The sequence below is a fragment of the Oryzias latipes genome, chromosome 21, assembly GCF_053564925.1.
Source record: "Oryzias latipes strain Hd-rR chromosome 21, Olatipes_Hd-rR_3.1".
In the NCBI taxonomy this organism is placed as follows: Eukaryota; Metazoa; Chordata; class Actinopteri; order Beloniformes; family Adrianichthyidae; genus Oryzias; species Oryzias latipes.
Genome location: NC_136257.1, coordinates 21,012,218 through 21,028,101, shown reverse-complemented (window position 1 = coordinate 21,028,101; position 15,884 = coordinate 21,012,218). Strand labels below are relative to the sequence as shown.

Here is a 15,884-nt window from a genome sequence, read left to right as displayed (position 1 = left end):
GTTATGTTCACGCCGGGCATGTTACGCGTGTTCATTAACGCACTACATGTGCATTATTGAATGCCTGTTTAGCATTCGGTGTTCATACTGAGCTGTCACTACTCGATACTATCGCATGGAGCTATAGTTGGAAGAGACATTGAAATGGTGCAAATCTCGTAAATCCTGCCTCAGGCTTTTTCAACCAAATCTGAAACACTGATTGATCAACTACACGTTCAACCACATTTAATAGACACGCGTCCATTTTGTACATAGAACCTGGAAATGGTCTTAAAAATGTATATAGCTATGTGTGAATGTGACAGTTTTTCCCAAAATCTGCATGCATTAGCATTTACATAGACTTTTCTTTGAAAGTGGTCGCTTGAACGTGTGTTGCCAAAGGCGGTGTGAACACAGCTTAAGAGTTCATTATGTTTAGTTTTCTCTGAAAAAATCATGAGTACAGAATATTCTGTGAGAAGAACAGACAAATGCCATACTTTGCCACCAGAAAAGACCAACAAAAAAGTCAACTGAAATGAACACAAAAAACTTTAAAAGAAAAACAGAACAAACTGATTTATATGTTGATGTTTTAGCTATAGCTGTGTTTTTAAGCATAAAGCAGCCAGAGCACAGCCTCCTGCAAACCCTTTGCTAGGAGCTATAACCATCATATCAATGATGCACATTGAAGAGCTATGAAAAATGGTTGCACAAAATACGCATCACCAAGCTGTTACATCTGAGCGCGATGTAAAATCTGCAAGCCCATACGGTGAGGAAATTAACAGAGAGCACTATATGCTTAGCAACACTTCATATCATCATACCAACACAGAACAGCCGGCCCCAGAAACCACAGCGAAGAAAAGAAAACACAAGCCAGGACGACTGGCCGATAAACCTGCTTGAGTAAAGCAAAAAACAATGTGGCTCTTTTCACCAACAAGCCTGTGTTGCCTTGCAGCCGCAGCAGAGGACGGAAGGATTACTGGGCATTCCGCTTGAATTCTTATGCCAATGTTATTTGCTTACTTCTAACACAGCGAACAATGCAGTAAACATGCAGGTAGGGAGAGCAGAGGGCAGGACACACCTGTGTCAGGGAAATCATCACCCTCTACTTCCTCCTCCTCCTCCTCCTCTTCCTCTCTGCTCATAGAGCTTTCTGCAGCAGCATTAGCTGCTTCACCCGGCTCCAGGTCTACTTCCTGGGCCTCGTCTACGTCGTCTGTCTGATTTAAGAGTTCAGCTTGGGGGCTGTCCAGCTCGGGCTCCTCCCCACTCCACTGCTGCTCATCAAGAGCTGTCTCCGACTCTGCTGCCTCTGCACTTTCCTCCTCCTCCTCCTCTTCCTCCTCTTGGAATTCAGCTGTAAGAGCCTCCATGGTCTCTTCTTTTCATAAACAAGATGAAAGGGGGGAGACACATTAAGACTACAGGCAACACAGACTTGGGTTATGAGAGAACACAACTCATGAGGGGACACTTTCAGCTCTGTGAAAAGATAACCTTGTGTTTGTTTGTGTGTTTACATATTCAGGCACATTTGTGGTTTGGAGTGTTGTTCTACATTGTTTTCATCCTATGTGAGAGTCTTCAACGATAAACATCTACCTTACTGTGAACCAGTTCCATCCGAGCACTTTGTTTCAGGCAGATGGTAAATGGCGATAAAGCATTATATGAAAGCACATCCTGTGTAAAACCCATAATATTCCTGAAAACAATATTTAGTAAAAAAGCAATGGGTCAGGATTTTTTTTTTCAAAATGGGACTGAAAACACCTGGTATGTAGCATGTGAGGTATTTTTCATTGTTTTTTTTTTAATTGGCAAAAACTTAGAAGAAGTTGGTAAGAACAAAGTATGTTTGGCCAAAGCACGCGCACAGACTTCTAGAAAAGCTCTAAAAACGATTGTAAATTTATGACTAAAAGGCATTCTTGTACATTCACGGTACAAACTCGATTCATTCTTATCCTAAAAAAACAACAAAAGAAACATCCAGAGTATGTTATTGGTAATCTGGCCAAACTTGATGCCAAATGATCCGTGATTGTCATTGTAGTTGTTTTCAAATAGGAAACTTGTTACTTTTAACTTGTAACACCTTAAACCTAAAACATAACCTAATGCATGTGCATTAGCACACCTATGATTGCAGCAGCACTTTGCTACTATGCTTGTCTGACCCAGACCCTTGCCCAAAAGCAGTCCAGACACTAATGCACAAATACCTGTTAGCAAGATGCTAACACCATTAGCAAAATCTTAAACCTTCAGGTTTAACTCTCTTCAATTTTACTAGTTTTGGAAACTAATTTTGTCTTTATTTTGTGTCAAGGAGTGGTGACTGTATCAAGTCTCCATGACTTCACTGTTTTAGCCTCTTTTGAAATAATTTGGAGTTAATTAACTGACACACTGGTAGGTATATTTTGATGAATTACACAGTCTATGGCTAAAGTCTTTGCATTTAAGGGTGTATTCAGTCTGGAAAAGTCTGTCGGTCCGGCTCAAGTCCGCTTAATTTAGTCCGGATTGAGTCCTGAACCTTGCGTTTGGTCTTTTCTCAGACTGCCGACTACCAGACAGTTCTGATTGGACCTAAAGCTTGTAAACAAAACCATTCTCTCTTCAGTCATTGGCCAAGAATTACGCTTTGCTATCCTTGTCAGGATAGTTCACTTATTGAAACTTTATATTTCGCTCAACACTTTTGAACATTTGCATCAACATTGGGTACGACGCTTTTTGTTGTTCTGGCACAGCGGAGGCATGCTGAAAGGTGGTTGCTGAGAAGGCGACCACAAAGAAGCTACGCTGATGGGTGTTTATGGCATTTACATGTAGATTGTCAGGAAAACAGTGAGAAGCAATGTGTGTCACGTTAAAAAAATGTTTAGGAGCCCGCATTTATCCAACCACATTTAAGTTGTTTTGCTCCAAGCATGGATATTCAGTTTGAGGAAACTCAAAACAAACTGAAATTATATCGGATTGGGAACTGAACTGAAGCCACTTTAGAAGATGGGTCAGAGAGCGGTTCCTGGTCCCAGACCGAGGGTCCACTTAGGATTATTCAGACGGAAAAGTTTTTTTGGATTATCGGGGAAAACGAAGTCTAGTTCACTTATAGCAAACAAAATGTGTCCAGTCTGAAAACACCCTAAAACATTGGTTTAGACTTTAAAAAATAAAGAACATTAAACAAAGCTACACTTTTTACTGATATATAATTATGTTTCAGACAAAATGAAAACTTTGAGCATAACAAAATACAAAAAGAAACTATTGCCATTGAAAATATTTTAGAAATAATAAATACTATGTTTTCATAAAACCATAAAGCTCACCTGAGCACCAAATATTATCTTAATGTGATATAAAAATAACTTTATAAATGTTTGCAAAAGCCTTTAAAGTGAAAAGCTGATGCCATGTTTGTTCAGTGTATTGACAGCTGAGTGTGTGTTTGTTGGTGGTGTTGGAGCTGAAAGTCTTCCTTGGTGCCACACAGTGCCAGTAGAGTTAGAGCTGATATGTGGAAAGGAACTGACGGAGCACACGTTTTAGAAGAAAGGCAAAATTCACAAATGAACCACAGGACAAGTCTGAAAGATATTCGCTCTGTGCATAAAAGTCATGCACAGTTTTGTTTTGTTTTTTTGAGACATTTATCAAAGACACCGATCTTAAGTAATGTCCCAAAAAGTCAGACTTGTGGATCACATGTTCTTTAAGGTGGGAGTTTTCACTGAATGAAGCACTGCTTTTGTGTAGATGTTAATGCTATGTGTTGATGTTCATGGTGTGGCAACCACAGGTAGCGATGGATTTCGGTAGGAATGAACAAAAATAGGGAGGGCTATTAAATCAACACACATTTTGGGTGGACGCACATCACGAGGAGACACAAACCTCACGCAAAAACAGACGAAGGGACAAGCTGACCGACGGAGAGATGACAGGAAAAACGGAGGAAGGTATGAAGGGAGGTCAAACCACACAAGAAGAAGAAAAAAAAAGAAGAGAGGAGATGAGGGGAGAAAAAGCAAAGAGGAACCATGCGTGGTTCACCTTCAATCTGTCTAAAGGCCACGGCGTGCCCTGTGGGGCGAGCGCCCGAGTGCGTCCACTCTGGGCTGAACAATGGGTGCTCATAGTACTCCTCGTCGGAGTGGTAGGGGTCGTCCTCGGGCACGGAAACAGAGATGGAGGGGGCGAGGAACTTGCACCTCTCCCGAGAATTTTGGAAGCGGCAGAGAGGCCCCGCCTCCTCCTTATCCCCTACATCAACAAACAAGACAGACACAAGGAGAAGAACTGCAGGGAAATCTGGACACAGACTGGAAGAGTGACGGTGAGAGGAAAGGAGGAGGAAAAGAAAACAATGGAGGCAAACCAACAGATGACCATCTTAAGAGAAACACCTGGTAATAATGCTGGCCAAAATTGTAATTTGATTTTATTTTGTTAAAAATGCAAACATACATTCTATGTTCAGTGTATTTTAAATATCAACTCCCCTAACAGCACAAAAAGGATTAAAAGAATAAATTAGAAGCTCAGCATTACGGAAAAAAAATGTTTGAATGCACACAGTTAATAAATTATAAAGTCAAATAATTTGATACATTTTTATGTTATATTTCCTTCACTTTTACTTAGTGACGGTTTAGGTGGAAACGTTTGCGTAGATCCAACAATGAGTGTGTTTTCTTAAGATGGACATTTTTCAGGAAGGAAATTAACTTTCAACAAAAACAACAAAAACTGAAAATCATTTCCAGAGGGAGAAATGTATGAAACAGACAAAGCTCAGCTGAGCGAAACAGACAAAAACACACACACGGGACAGAAGGACATTCACAAGCAGATCAAAAAGGGGGCCAGCCTTTCCAAAACCAACAAACTGAACCTTTAAGAAAAACCACCGCCTCACTTATCAGTGACCAAACTAAATCGACAAAAACAAACCATTTACTAAGCATAGGTATGCTTTAACACTCATTCTGCCAGCAGATTTTACAACGAACCCCTTTTTTCCTAATAGAAGTGAATGCACAAAGACAAAAATACCCCAAAAGTGTGTGCTTGGCAGCACAAATGAATCAGATAAGCAAAACTTTAGCCTCAACTTTCAGTAATCAGTGTTACACTTTAACAGTACTTTTTTTACAACTACTAAGCACACATTAAACAGAACCGTTTTCTTGGGTTAAATGGTGGTCAAAAAGGAAATAAACATAAAAACTTGAAATACTACTATGAATATCATACTTAGGATTGACAACAACATATAACCTACTTTTGAAAGCTCCATAAGCTAAAAACAGCAGATCAGTATTTTGTTATTATCCTAATGTCTGAAATGTTGCCACAGCCAAACAAAACTTTAAAAAAAACAGACAGCAGACGATAACAGGAAACACAACACCATGAGAGTCAACATGCAAAACTTAGAAGTTCTGAGCCAAACGAGAAAAAGTTGGAGAAAAACCCTAACAAGATGATATGTTCATGTGGGTGTGAGGCCGATGACAAGGGTGGTATAAAGAGTGACGTGTGGGTCATGCATGTACTGTAGGTGCACCTTCACACGGGAATAATGGCCATGACAATAAAGTGAATCGGTTCCAATTGTGATGAAGAAGACAAAGTAGGATCTCAGAAGAATCAGATGACAGGAGAAAGGCAACAGATTTCTGCTTTTCTAGTTGGTTTCCCGAGTAAGTCTCAGTGTGCTGTTTGTTCCCCTGGAGGTGTGTAAGTCCCTGGGGGTGGGAGGGTTTGGTAGATGCTAGTTCGTGCCAGCAAACTGGAGTCCAAGTGTGTCCGTCAAGGACTTAAAAAGAAAAGGCAAAGATTTGTTTTGAAGATTTTTGTTCTTTTTACCCTTAGCCTACCTTTTTCTGCAGGACCAAAGTGCTCAGCTGCAGGTGAGGGGGGCGGGGACGGAGGCAAATTGGTTGTATCTTCAACTACAATGAAACCAACAATAGATGATGAGCCAAGGATATCACTGCACAGGTCACAAACACCCTTTAAACATGTGTTTTCACCTTTTTCAGATAATACACTACACAAGCAGAGCTGAAAGGCAATTACAAATGCCTAATGACTTTTATGAATGAAGGATACAAGTCTGTCAACAGCGAAATTTACAAATGTAAAAAAAAACATTAGAATCGCTTAATACAGTTTATCGTTTAGCAGTAGATTGGTAGATTGGTCAACAACGTTTTTCAGAAAATACCTCCAAAAGCTTTCTCCAACTTGGCTTTGATGACCAAGAAGATATATAATCCCTTCAGCTCTTTTCAAGTCATATTAAATAAAGTCACCAGTGGTAATTTAGTCTACACTAAATTATAATATGAGGTTGTTTTCATTTTCTCTTCCCAGCTTTTGCTGCTGACTGTAAATGAAAACTGAACTGAGTGAGCCCTCCTCCCTGTTGTTCCAAACAGGAAATACAGTTAGGACCATAAATATTTATGGTCCTGACTGTACCTGCTGGTGCCAAAAAGCCGAAATCCCATTGAGAAATAAACAGCTACTAGTCACTCTATTTATCAAAATAACCATTACTGCTCCACTGTCTTTTTTAACATGTTCTTCTTAATCCTACTTTTTTTTTTTCATAATTGTTTTCTGTAGTGCAAGATATTGAAGTTTAAGCAGGCCAATCAGATGCCTCAATAAAAGTATGTGGTCTCATGTCGAATGTTCCAAAATGTTTGACTGACAGATTTCATATAGCTCGCCCTCAAGTGGTAGGGGTGTGGCCTTCCTTCAAGCTCACTTGAAGTGAGCTTGATATGTCGTATCGCAAAAAAATGGCGAATGATTTGACTCTTTCGTTTGAAGCAAGCCATTCATTTAGGTGATGTAACACTCACCTGGTCCAGTTCTCAGGTACAGTCAATTGTTTCTACATGTGCGTTTCGTTTGCTTACTGGAGGTGTCTATGTGTGCTGGAAATGTGCTGTATTTTCTTGATGGGAGAGATCCCACCCTACCTTCATGTTTGAACAAAGTCTTTGATACTCGGAGGCAGAAGGGCTAATTGCTGGACAACAAATCACTCATGGGGATGACATACCGGCACTTGAGAGTTGTGCCCATTCTGCACCCGAAGCCACCCACCAGCTGATCCATTGCTCTTTAAACCCCATGTGACATTTACACAGCGGCTATTCCCAACAGTAACTTGTCTGCTGCAGACGTCTGGTCTCACCTGAAGGCAGCCGTTGAGTCTCCTGTTCTCCCTTCAGGACTGCCACCGCCTCTGCTGTCACTTCCTGAACAATCCTCGCAGACACTTGCTCTGGCAAAAACACCAGATGGAAAAAAATTATGGATTCCAAAAGGGAGTTATTTAAAAGGTACAAATGAGAATAATCTTTTAGATTTAACCGCCAAAACCTTATCAAAACGCTTCTAAAGTGAAAGCTAAAGTTGGCAGGAGCTACCAGCTATTTTGTGTTTGGCACCTTTAGTTTTTCCTTATTATAATTTAGTTTAACTGAAACTAGAAAGACTGTTTCCATCCTCAGTAAACAGTCCAGCATGATGTTGCTAAATGGAGCCCTTAAAGGAACAGTGAAGCAAAGAACAAATTAGAACTGGTTTCTCGTCCACACGCAAAAGTTTCACGTGCACACGAGCAAACAAGCGCATGCGCAGTGCACCAGTACTCCTCACCTGTTAATCAAAGCAGGTGAATCCTCTGCGCCTAAACAAACCACATGACTTTAGAACTGGTTTTAGGTGACTTTCAGAGATAACACAACAGTGACGTTGGACAAGCAAAGCTACAAGTTCAAATAAAACTCAAATAGGTCATGTAATTGTGACGAGGTATGCTTTTATTGTGTTAATTCTGGGCTCCTTGTTCTGGACTGTGATACAACGAGGACCTTGTACTCTTGACGGACATGACTCCAAACCAGGCTACAGCTGAGCACCTAGCATCGATTAGCTTTTAGAAGAGACCAGGACATGAAAGGAGGACAGAAAGGAGGTCAAATCAGGGTTTACTTGCCTCCTGGATCTGTCATAGCAGGAGTGAGAAAATCGGCAGTCTCCCCCGGAAGAGGATGAGGACGGGAATGACCCGTCCCCCGGAGAGAACGTGAAGCACTGCCGGCAGCGGTGGAAATACTGGCTATGTTCAAAGTCCCGCCCTAATCCCTAAGTGCTAAAAAACTATGTAGTGCCCTGGACTCTAATAGCAATTCGGACACCATGCTCACTTCATTTTTTATTAAACAGCGAATATGACGTCACCGATTTCAAAAATGGAAAATTTAATCTATAAGAGCGTTTTACGACAACTATTTATGAATCCACTGTGTTCCTATGATGGAAAAGTTAATGGTTTATTTAAAAATAGATTTAAATGCTTTTTTTTCACAAAAAATGTTCAAACGTAGTGCATTGTGGTCTATATTCTCCAATCTAGTGTGCATCGATGCGCACCGGTTTTTTGCAGAGACTTCTGGGAAATTCCTAGGATGCCCGACTTTGGAATTGTAGATCCGGACAGCTCTAATGGCAAACACACTATATAGTGCACTACGTAGTGAGTAATGAAGGAATTCGGACATAGCAACTATCTCATGTGCATCAGTTTGTTTCCTGTGCGCTCAAGAGACCAGTTCTTTTTCTTTTTTTTCTTTTTTTTACTTTGAGGGGGCTCCGTAGAAAAATAAACTTTATGTTTAAGTTTCTTTTAATGACAAAGAGGAAACAGCTACAAGCACCAACAGGATGATAACAAAGATTATCTATATTTTTTTTAATTGTTTTTTTTTTCCGACTTTTTTTTACTGAGTAAATCAGTCATAAGTCAAGCCCTCAAGCCAAACTTTGTATCTATATACATATTTGTCCCTACAGTCAGTTAGTCTTCATATGTGCTACAATATAGGCTTATGAGTTTCTTTTATAACCAGATTTTTATTGAGTTTCATCTTAAACAATCAAGTAGGCATCCACAAACCCAGGATTAAATGAATGTGACTAATCTGGGAACTTCCAGCACTGCCAGCTCATGAGCTCCAGGGAGCTATTTTTAGTTGCAGAGAAAAAGAAATGTTTACCACAAAAACAAGAGGAAAATCTTTACTTCCCAAAAAAGACAGAAAAGGTCTTCTTAAATTAGATCTTCTTAGTGACAGAATCAATTTATAATGTAAATCTATCATCCATTCCCTAAGTGAGAAGTAGAAAATCAAGTTGTGCTTAATTAGAAGGCCTTCCCCAGTTTTGAAGACACATAGATCAACCTGATGTTTCAGCTGATTCTCTGCTTTTTGCTAATTATATCACTGCTATACATAAAGGCTGGTTGAACATTAAACACCCTCTGTGCTTCCCTGCTATGTAACCACCCAGATGTAAAGCAGGGGATAAGGAGCTGCTATCTACTTTTTTACTTTTTCAAATAAAACTTAAAACGTTTTCTGTAATTTTTCCCCTATTAAGGCTGTTTTCTGTGGACTATGCTTCTTCCCTATTTAGCTTTCCCTCAAACATTCTGTATTCCCAAAGTCAGCTCTTTAATCAAAAGCTGATCCTTATTCATCATGTTATTTGACTTGACTAGTTCAGAATTTTAAATAGATGCATGTTGCTTAATTGTATTTAAACACAACTTAATGGTTTAACTTATTTACTCCAGTGAGTTTCTATTTGGAGTGTGACAGATGTCTCGCTTCCTCTGCTCTGTTCTTTTTAGCCTCTTCCTCTTGAACAAAGGTTTAACCCTTTGGCATAGCAGCCATCCCTGTCATTCACAGCCGATTTATTCAGCATCATTGTCTGACTAGACACAAGTTCCTCGCAAGTCAGACTTAATGACTTGAAACTGAATGCAGATTTCCGGAACAGCAACAAAGAAATAAACAGGAGCTCATCACACACGTACCACCATAGCTGAAACCAAGCCTTGCCTAAAAATGTTAAAAGGACACAGCAGTTCCAGATCAGTCTGCTGAAATAAAATCATCCACAACATTTAGAGTTTGCATCCCATCTTTTTACCTACAGAAATAATAAGAAGTAACAGCCAAACAAGCATACCTTCTTAATGGCTCGAAAAAAAGAATCCCATCATAGATGGGGAGCTGACGATGGGAGCGCTTCCTCTCACAGCAGAGAAATCACGACTGGGAACCCTGAGTCAATGCACAGCTCGCCCAGACACAGCGCACACATCCACGCTTCACGCATCCACAAGGGCAAAGCGAGAGCGAGAGAGATGATTGGTGCCATGCCAGCAAGCAGCCCAAAAGTGTAAAGCACACCGTTGCCACGGCAACAGACTGGTGGGACACATAGACTTGAGTCCACAAGTAATTCTGATGTGAGACACATGTCAGTAGCTGCTTGGCCTGTTTGTCTGTCTGTAGCAACCAATTAATTTGACATAAAAAATTATTCATGTTAATAAATTTCAGAAAAAAAATTAATTTACTTTTCTATTTTTATTGAGATCCGGAGGAAAAAATATATTTGTTTATGTGGCATTTTGCTGACAATGGACAAAAGGATTAAGCTCCAAATTGCATTTCTGAGTATGTCTTTAGTCAAATCGTGTATCACGAGCAGATTTTTTTTTAAAGTTATTTGAAAAAGATCCTGTTTGTGTGATAGATGTTATATGCTGGGCAGCTAAGCTCCCTGGTCTGAGCAACAGGGAGGGGAAGGGGGGACGGGATTGCTCCACAAAAATGGTCCTGCCCACAACTCGGCGGCAAATTTCCGATCAAGTACTGCCACTCTGCAGAAACTGTTCTAGAAAATGATTAAGTACTTTTTTTTTACTTTGGCTACAAAAAATGGCAGATTGCTTTTGCAATAGTTCAAAAGATGATTGGAATGCGACTTTAAAAACAAGTTATCCATTAATGTGCTTTTAAAGAGTAGAAGCGTTTCGCACCACATCATTCAGCATGATGTCAATCTTGCATATGAATAGGTAAGGAGTTGAAATTAGGAACATCCCCGTCATCACAGCTCGACCTGAATGAAAAACATCTGTCTACAGTAGCAATTTATCTCATTAAAAACCTTCACTGAGGCCCAGAGAAAAGAACTGAAGACAACACTGGACCAGGACAAAACACCAAAGGCATTTGGCAAAAAGACGACAATGATGTGCAATTGGAAGGACCACACGACAACTGTCAATCTTCCTCAGCACAGAGACTTAATCTACAAAGTCATTGGGTCATCATGGCGAACTGTTTGTTCATCTGTCCAGAAATTGTAGCATCATTTTCCGTTTGTCATGTCAGCCTTATGACAAAGACACAAACTAATAATGTGCAATTCAAATGAAGCAGCCCCTCCTCTTCCTCCGTCTGCCTCGTTCTCCTGATCACCTCCAACAGGGCTGACTGCTGTTTCCAACTTTCAAAGAAAGTCAAGAGGGCAATTTTGTGCTTCAGTGGGTCTTTTAGTGTCTGAGAAGCTTTTCGCAGCCCTTATGCCACCCATCCCTCCCCACTTATCCGTTACACTGCCCTGTGCAGGAACAATGCTAATATAAACTGACAGGGCCAAAAAGGATTTACACAGACTCTGGAAGCATGAATCAGCAGATTAAAGATCATCATTTTAAAACAAACAAATACAAGTTCATGTTAGATCGACATTTAAACCTAGCGGTAAAAGCAGGAAGAAGTTTGCTTTGATGAAAAAATTTCTATTTTAATAACCATAATGTCATTACCTTCTATTTTAACTGGAGTGAAATTGTAATTTAGAAATTCAAAAAAATTGTGTTTGTATGATTGTTATGTTTTCGACAATCTTTTTTCTGAAGTTACAACAGCATTCAGGCTCTAGTTGGTCTTTATTATAAAAAATTGTGATTTAAAAAATGGGTTTTTGCCTAAGAAGTAGACAATCATATACATTTATCTGATAGATTAAAAATGACTTTCATTGCCATTCTTTGTTGCTTATAAAAATGTAGAAGTTCAAAGTGACGGCAGTTAGGAACCACACATCTCAATTACACAAATAGGTTTGTACAAAGATGTTTTTAGGATTTTTCAATAAAATGATTAAACTCTTAAATAGTTACAAGACCTACACTTTTTCCCAAAATTGCTTCAGTTTATCAGTGTTTGTAAGAAACACACTTATCTTCTTATAGAATGTTATCAGATTAAGGTGCAGAGGTTTGGATTCAGCAAATGTCTTTTTTATTTTAGGGGTTATTACTTTGTTGAATGAGTCAATTGCAGGAAATTTTATGGTTGACTTGGGCTCAAGGCTCTCTTTGTCTTGTCACAGTAATCGACCCAGCAATCAACCAACAATCAGCAGCCATAGTGGACAGCTGGGATTATATATGCCTCATATATGTATAGGCATCATTTACTCAGAATTTTCATGAATATTTAGTTTTTGCACGAATTCTCAAATTCCAAGGAGCAATGCTAGCTTTAATGTGCACCTGCATTAACCACCGTTGTATCATTACACACTGCAATTTCTTTAAGACTATTACCTACTTTTTCTGCCCCTCCTCTCAAGTAACCACTGTATCAGGTAAGTCCATTTGAATGGCAAATTATAACTATACACTTCTGATAATCACAAAAAAATATTTTGTTCCATTCAAACAGTTAATTTCAACACTTTCATTCATACGGATGAGGCACTACAAAATATTTGTACATCATTGCGGCAGAATGCCAGGAAAAAGGGGGCTGTGGGGGCCGATGAGCACACTTTAAATACTCTTTAACCCGGTTTCACGTCATGTTATGACTCAACTTCATTAGTGCTTTAATCAGAAAACATGAAAGAAGCCATTAAGGTTGACTAAACCCTTCAGAAAACTGAATTATCATTCAAGACAGATTTAAATAATATTCTGGAGCACACGGATGAGTATGTTAGGGCTCCTGTTATTGCACACTAAAGAGCTTAGTGTGTGGTGAAAAAAAAACCAAAATTAAAGCACTGGTGAAGGAAAGTGGGGACCTGTTGCCATGGTAACACCACACTACTGATACTGGTAGTTAATGGTTCCAACGGAAGGGGTTTTTGTGTGTTAACCACAGTACTGTTAATAACATGTCATCCATCTGAATAACACAAACATGCACTTATAATAACTCAGAAACATATGCACTTATATCAATGTAAAAATAGGAGAAGAAATGACCCTTAAAGCATTATTTCAGAGGCAATGTTCACCTCTTCTTTCTTGTTTTAGTCCAAATGAAGAAGTTAAAGTTTGTATTCTTTCCTCTCTTTCTCTTCTGCTGCATCCCAGTCTTCAAAATGGTCAAATTTCACCAAACAGGTGAAACGGAACTACAAAATCACTCATCTTTTCTACTGTCATGCTGTTGTGATGAACTGTGGAAAGTTGCCTGTCCAACTAACTTTCTGTTCTGGTATCCAGCTGGCGTTTAGAACACCGCAATAGAATAGAACATATGGGCAATTTGACTGGAACTTCTCTATTCGGTGAGTTTAGTCACTGTGGATGATCACTTTTTGATCCATACCCTGCAGCCAATCAGAATCAGGTATTCACTTGGATCATGAAAAAAAAACAAATAAGTCAACATTAAAAAGAGAGAATCAAAAATATTTAGGAATTGTAAAATCCTTTTTAGTTTGAGTATTGATAACTTTAAAAGATACCAAATTAAGCCCAAAAACGTTAGTAAGGATGGCATCTTTACATTATTTAGTTTATCAGAAAAGAAAAGTATTGTCTTTTGTTTTTCAAAGTCTGATTATGTTTTTCACTTTAAAACTGTTGCATTAGGTGAGATTGTAACGAATGGCAAAGATTCTTAACCCTTGTGCTATCCTAGGCACTTTAACATTGGGAGTTGGGTCATCTAGACCCACTAAACAGTGCGCGGAACCTTTTTTCTTCAATGATTTGTGATCTTCACTGGTGTCCATGGATTACATGAAATCCTCTTCACCTTTCTCCACCTTTGTCATGGTAGGAATAACATTTCAACGTAAGGGTGGGGTCACAGGATAGCACAAGGGTTATACAATATATGTGATGGTAGTGTTGCAATCTTTTGAAAAGGATGGATAATTAATGTATTTTACAGCACCTACAGATTCCATAGGTAGATATTTAGCCAGCAAATATTTTTAAAAAATTGTTTATCTTTAGTTCACACAGAAACTGTAATTCTTATATTTTCACTATCAACCAGAAAACAGAGTTTCTCTCCAATTCTGAGGTTGGCAAAAATGTGTTGTAAATGCTTGACATCTGAGTAAAGCCCATCGTCAACAATGCAAGTTGATTTCAGGGCAATAATGGACATCACAGCAGGAAATCACATTGCAAAGTCAAACCCTCTGATGACAAACCAAGAAATTCAAGACCATTCTACCTGCAGTTACGGCCTGAGCTCCAGTTAGTTCCCCATTAAAGCCATTCTCCCTCGTGCTGTAAGGTGCTGTGGTTCTGTAAACTGAGGATGGGTAGCCGTTCGCTCCAAGGGGGCTGCCAGGTTCCTGTCCCCCTGATGGGTCCCACTGGGGCACGGTGTCTTCTGGCTGTCGACTGTCTGCCATGCTGGTGCAAGCTAGCAGCCAGAGAGGTTGAACAAGGAAACGCTGTCTTGACTACTGGATGACAAACAAGAGAAAATGAAGGAGAAAGAGGAGACTGTGAGACATCAGGAAAGACCAGCATGCTGTGTAACTGACTGGAACACTAACAACAAGAATGAAAGCAAGGACTATGAGCCACAATATTTCCTCTCAGTCTTTGCTTGTTGGAAGAGTAAATAAAATAGTATAAAATCCAATTGATTTGTATGAACTTTTTTAGGTACAGACGTGGTCAAAATAATTAGAACTCCCCCTAATGGTTTAAAACAAACCCCCAAAAAATACATTCGGTACTTTAAATTGTCGTTCACTAAAATAATTTTGAAATAAAACCAGGCACGTTAAACTGAGATATGTTTACTAATTACTTACTTTTTTATACCCAAAACACTGGAGCTTAAGTGTTGACAGTTTTCGACCACTGTAACTCTTCAACGAAAATTGTGTTTTTGGTGTTTTTAACATTTTGGTGTGGTATTTTCCCTGATCATGGAGGACATATAGAAAGAAGATTAAGCTTTAAATTGCATTTCTGAGTATTTTTTATTCAAATGATTGTGAAATCAGAACAAACAAAAAAATTCAGTTCGAAAGAGTTTATTTGTGACGTAGAAAGTACGATGGGCCAGCCAAAAGCTCCCAATTCCGATTTCTTAGCAATGGGGGAGGAGAAGAGGGGCACAAAGGGGAACAGCTGGAATGCTCCAATATTGCTCACCATTTTTGTTGCACCTGTATTGTTAGGCTGGGGGTATGAGGGGCTAAACAAAGAGCTCTCAGCAACGGGAAGGGGAAGAGGAGGCGGGATTGCTCTGCACCAACAGAACTGCTGCTCTGCAGGAACGATGTCTTAAAAAAACGGCACAGGTTTGATTTGAGCTCAAAATAAAAAACAGCATAATCATAATTAAAAGACCAGGCTTTTACAATAGATCAAAAGATCATTGGAGTGAGACTTTAAGCATTAAACGTAAATCCAGTGGATTCTGAGGTAAAGAAAAGCAGCCCTGGGATATCACACAACAGCAGTAAATTGTGTATGCAAACAATGTAAACCAGCTGATTCTGTTATGGAAAAGCCGCCTTTCTCTGCATCAAAATCAGTTGATTCACGGTGGAAGAGTGACGGCAGGTCAAAAAATGTGTGTTATTTGTTATGGGTTAAAGTAGGTCTGCACATAAACAGGATGTAGTTTTTAATAGACATGTACCACACTGAACAAGAAAAAGTGAAGGAGGGGACAGAAAAGCATGTGAAAGGCCAC

At 39.4% G+C, this 15,884-nt stretch overlaps 1 protein-coding gene across 31 annotated transcripts in view; it reads right to left on the bottom strand.

The window, feature by feature from the left end:
* The window catches only part of map2 (microtubule-associated protein 2), an 84,930-nt gene that overhangs the window by 20,700 nt on the left and 48,346 nt on the right, over window positions 1-15,884 (bottom strand). For 9 of the 31 annotated variants that reach the window (XR_013652884.1, XR_013652887.1, XM_078939896.1 and 6 more), the window contains 5 exons: window positions 14,397-14,631; window positions 7,235-7,324; window positions 5,901-5,975; window positions 4,072-4,281; window positions 1,085-1,384 (listed from right to left, as the gene is read on the bottom strand). Coding sequence is in view for 28 of the 31 variants with exons in the window: in XM_078939891.1 (XP_078796017.1) it covers window positions 1,085-1,384; window positions 4,072-4,281; window positions 5,901-5,975; window positions 7,235-7,324; window positions 14,397-14,631 (910 nt within the window). In the remaining 3 variants the exon portion in view is untranslated. Of the gene's footprint in view, window positions 1-1,084; window positions 1,385-4,071; window positions 4,282-5,900; window positions 5,976-7,234; window positions 7,325-10,083; window positions 10,225-14,396; window positions 14,635-15,884 lie in introns of those variants that run through there. The other 22 variants (XM_078939913.1, XM_078939911.1, XM_078939915.1 and 19 more) reach the window with 9 other exon arrangements.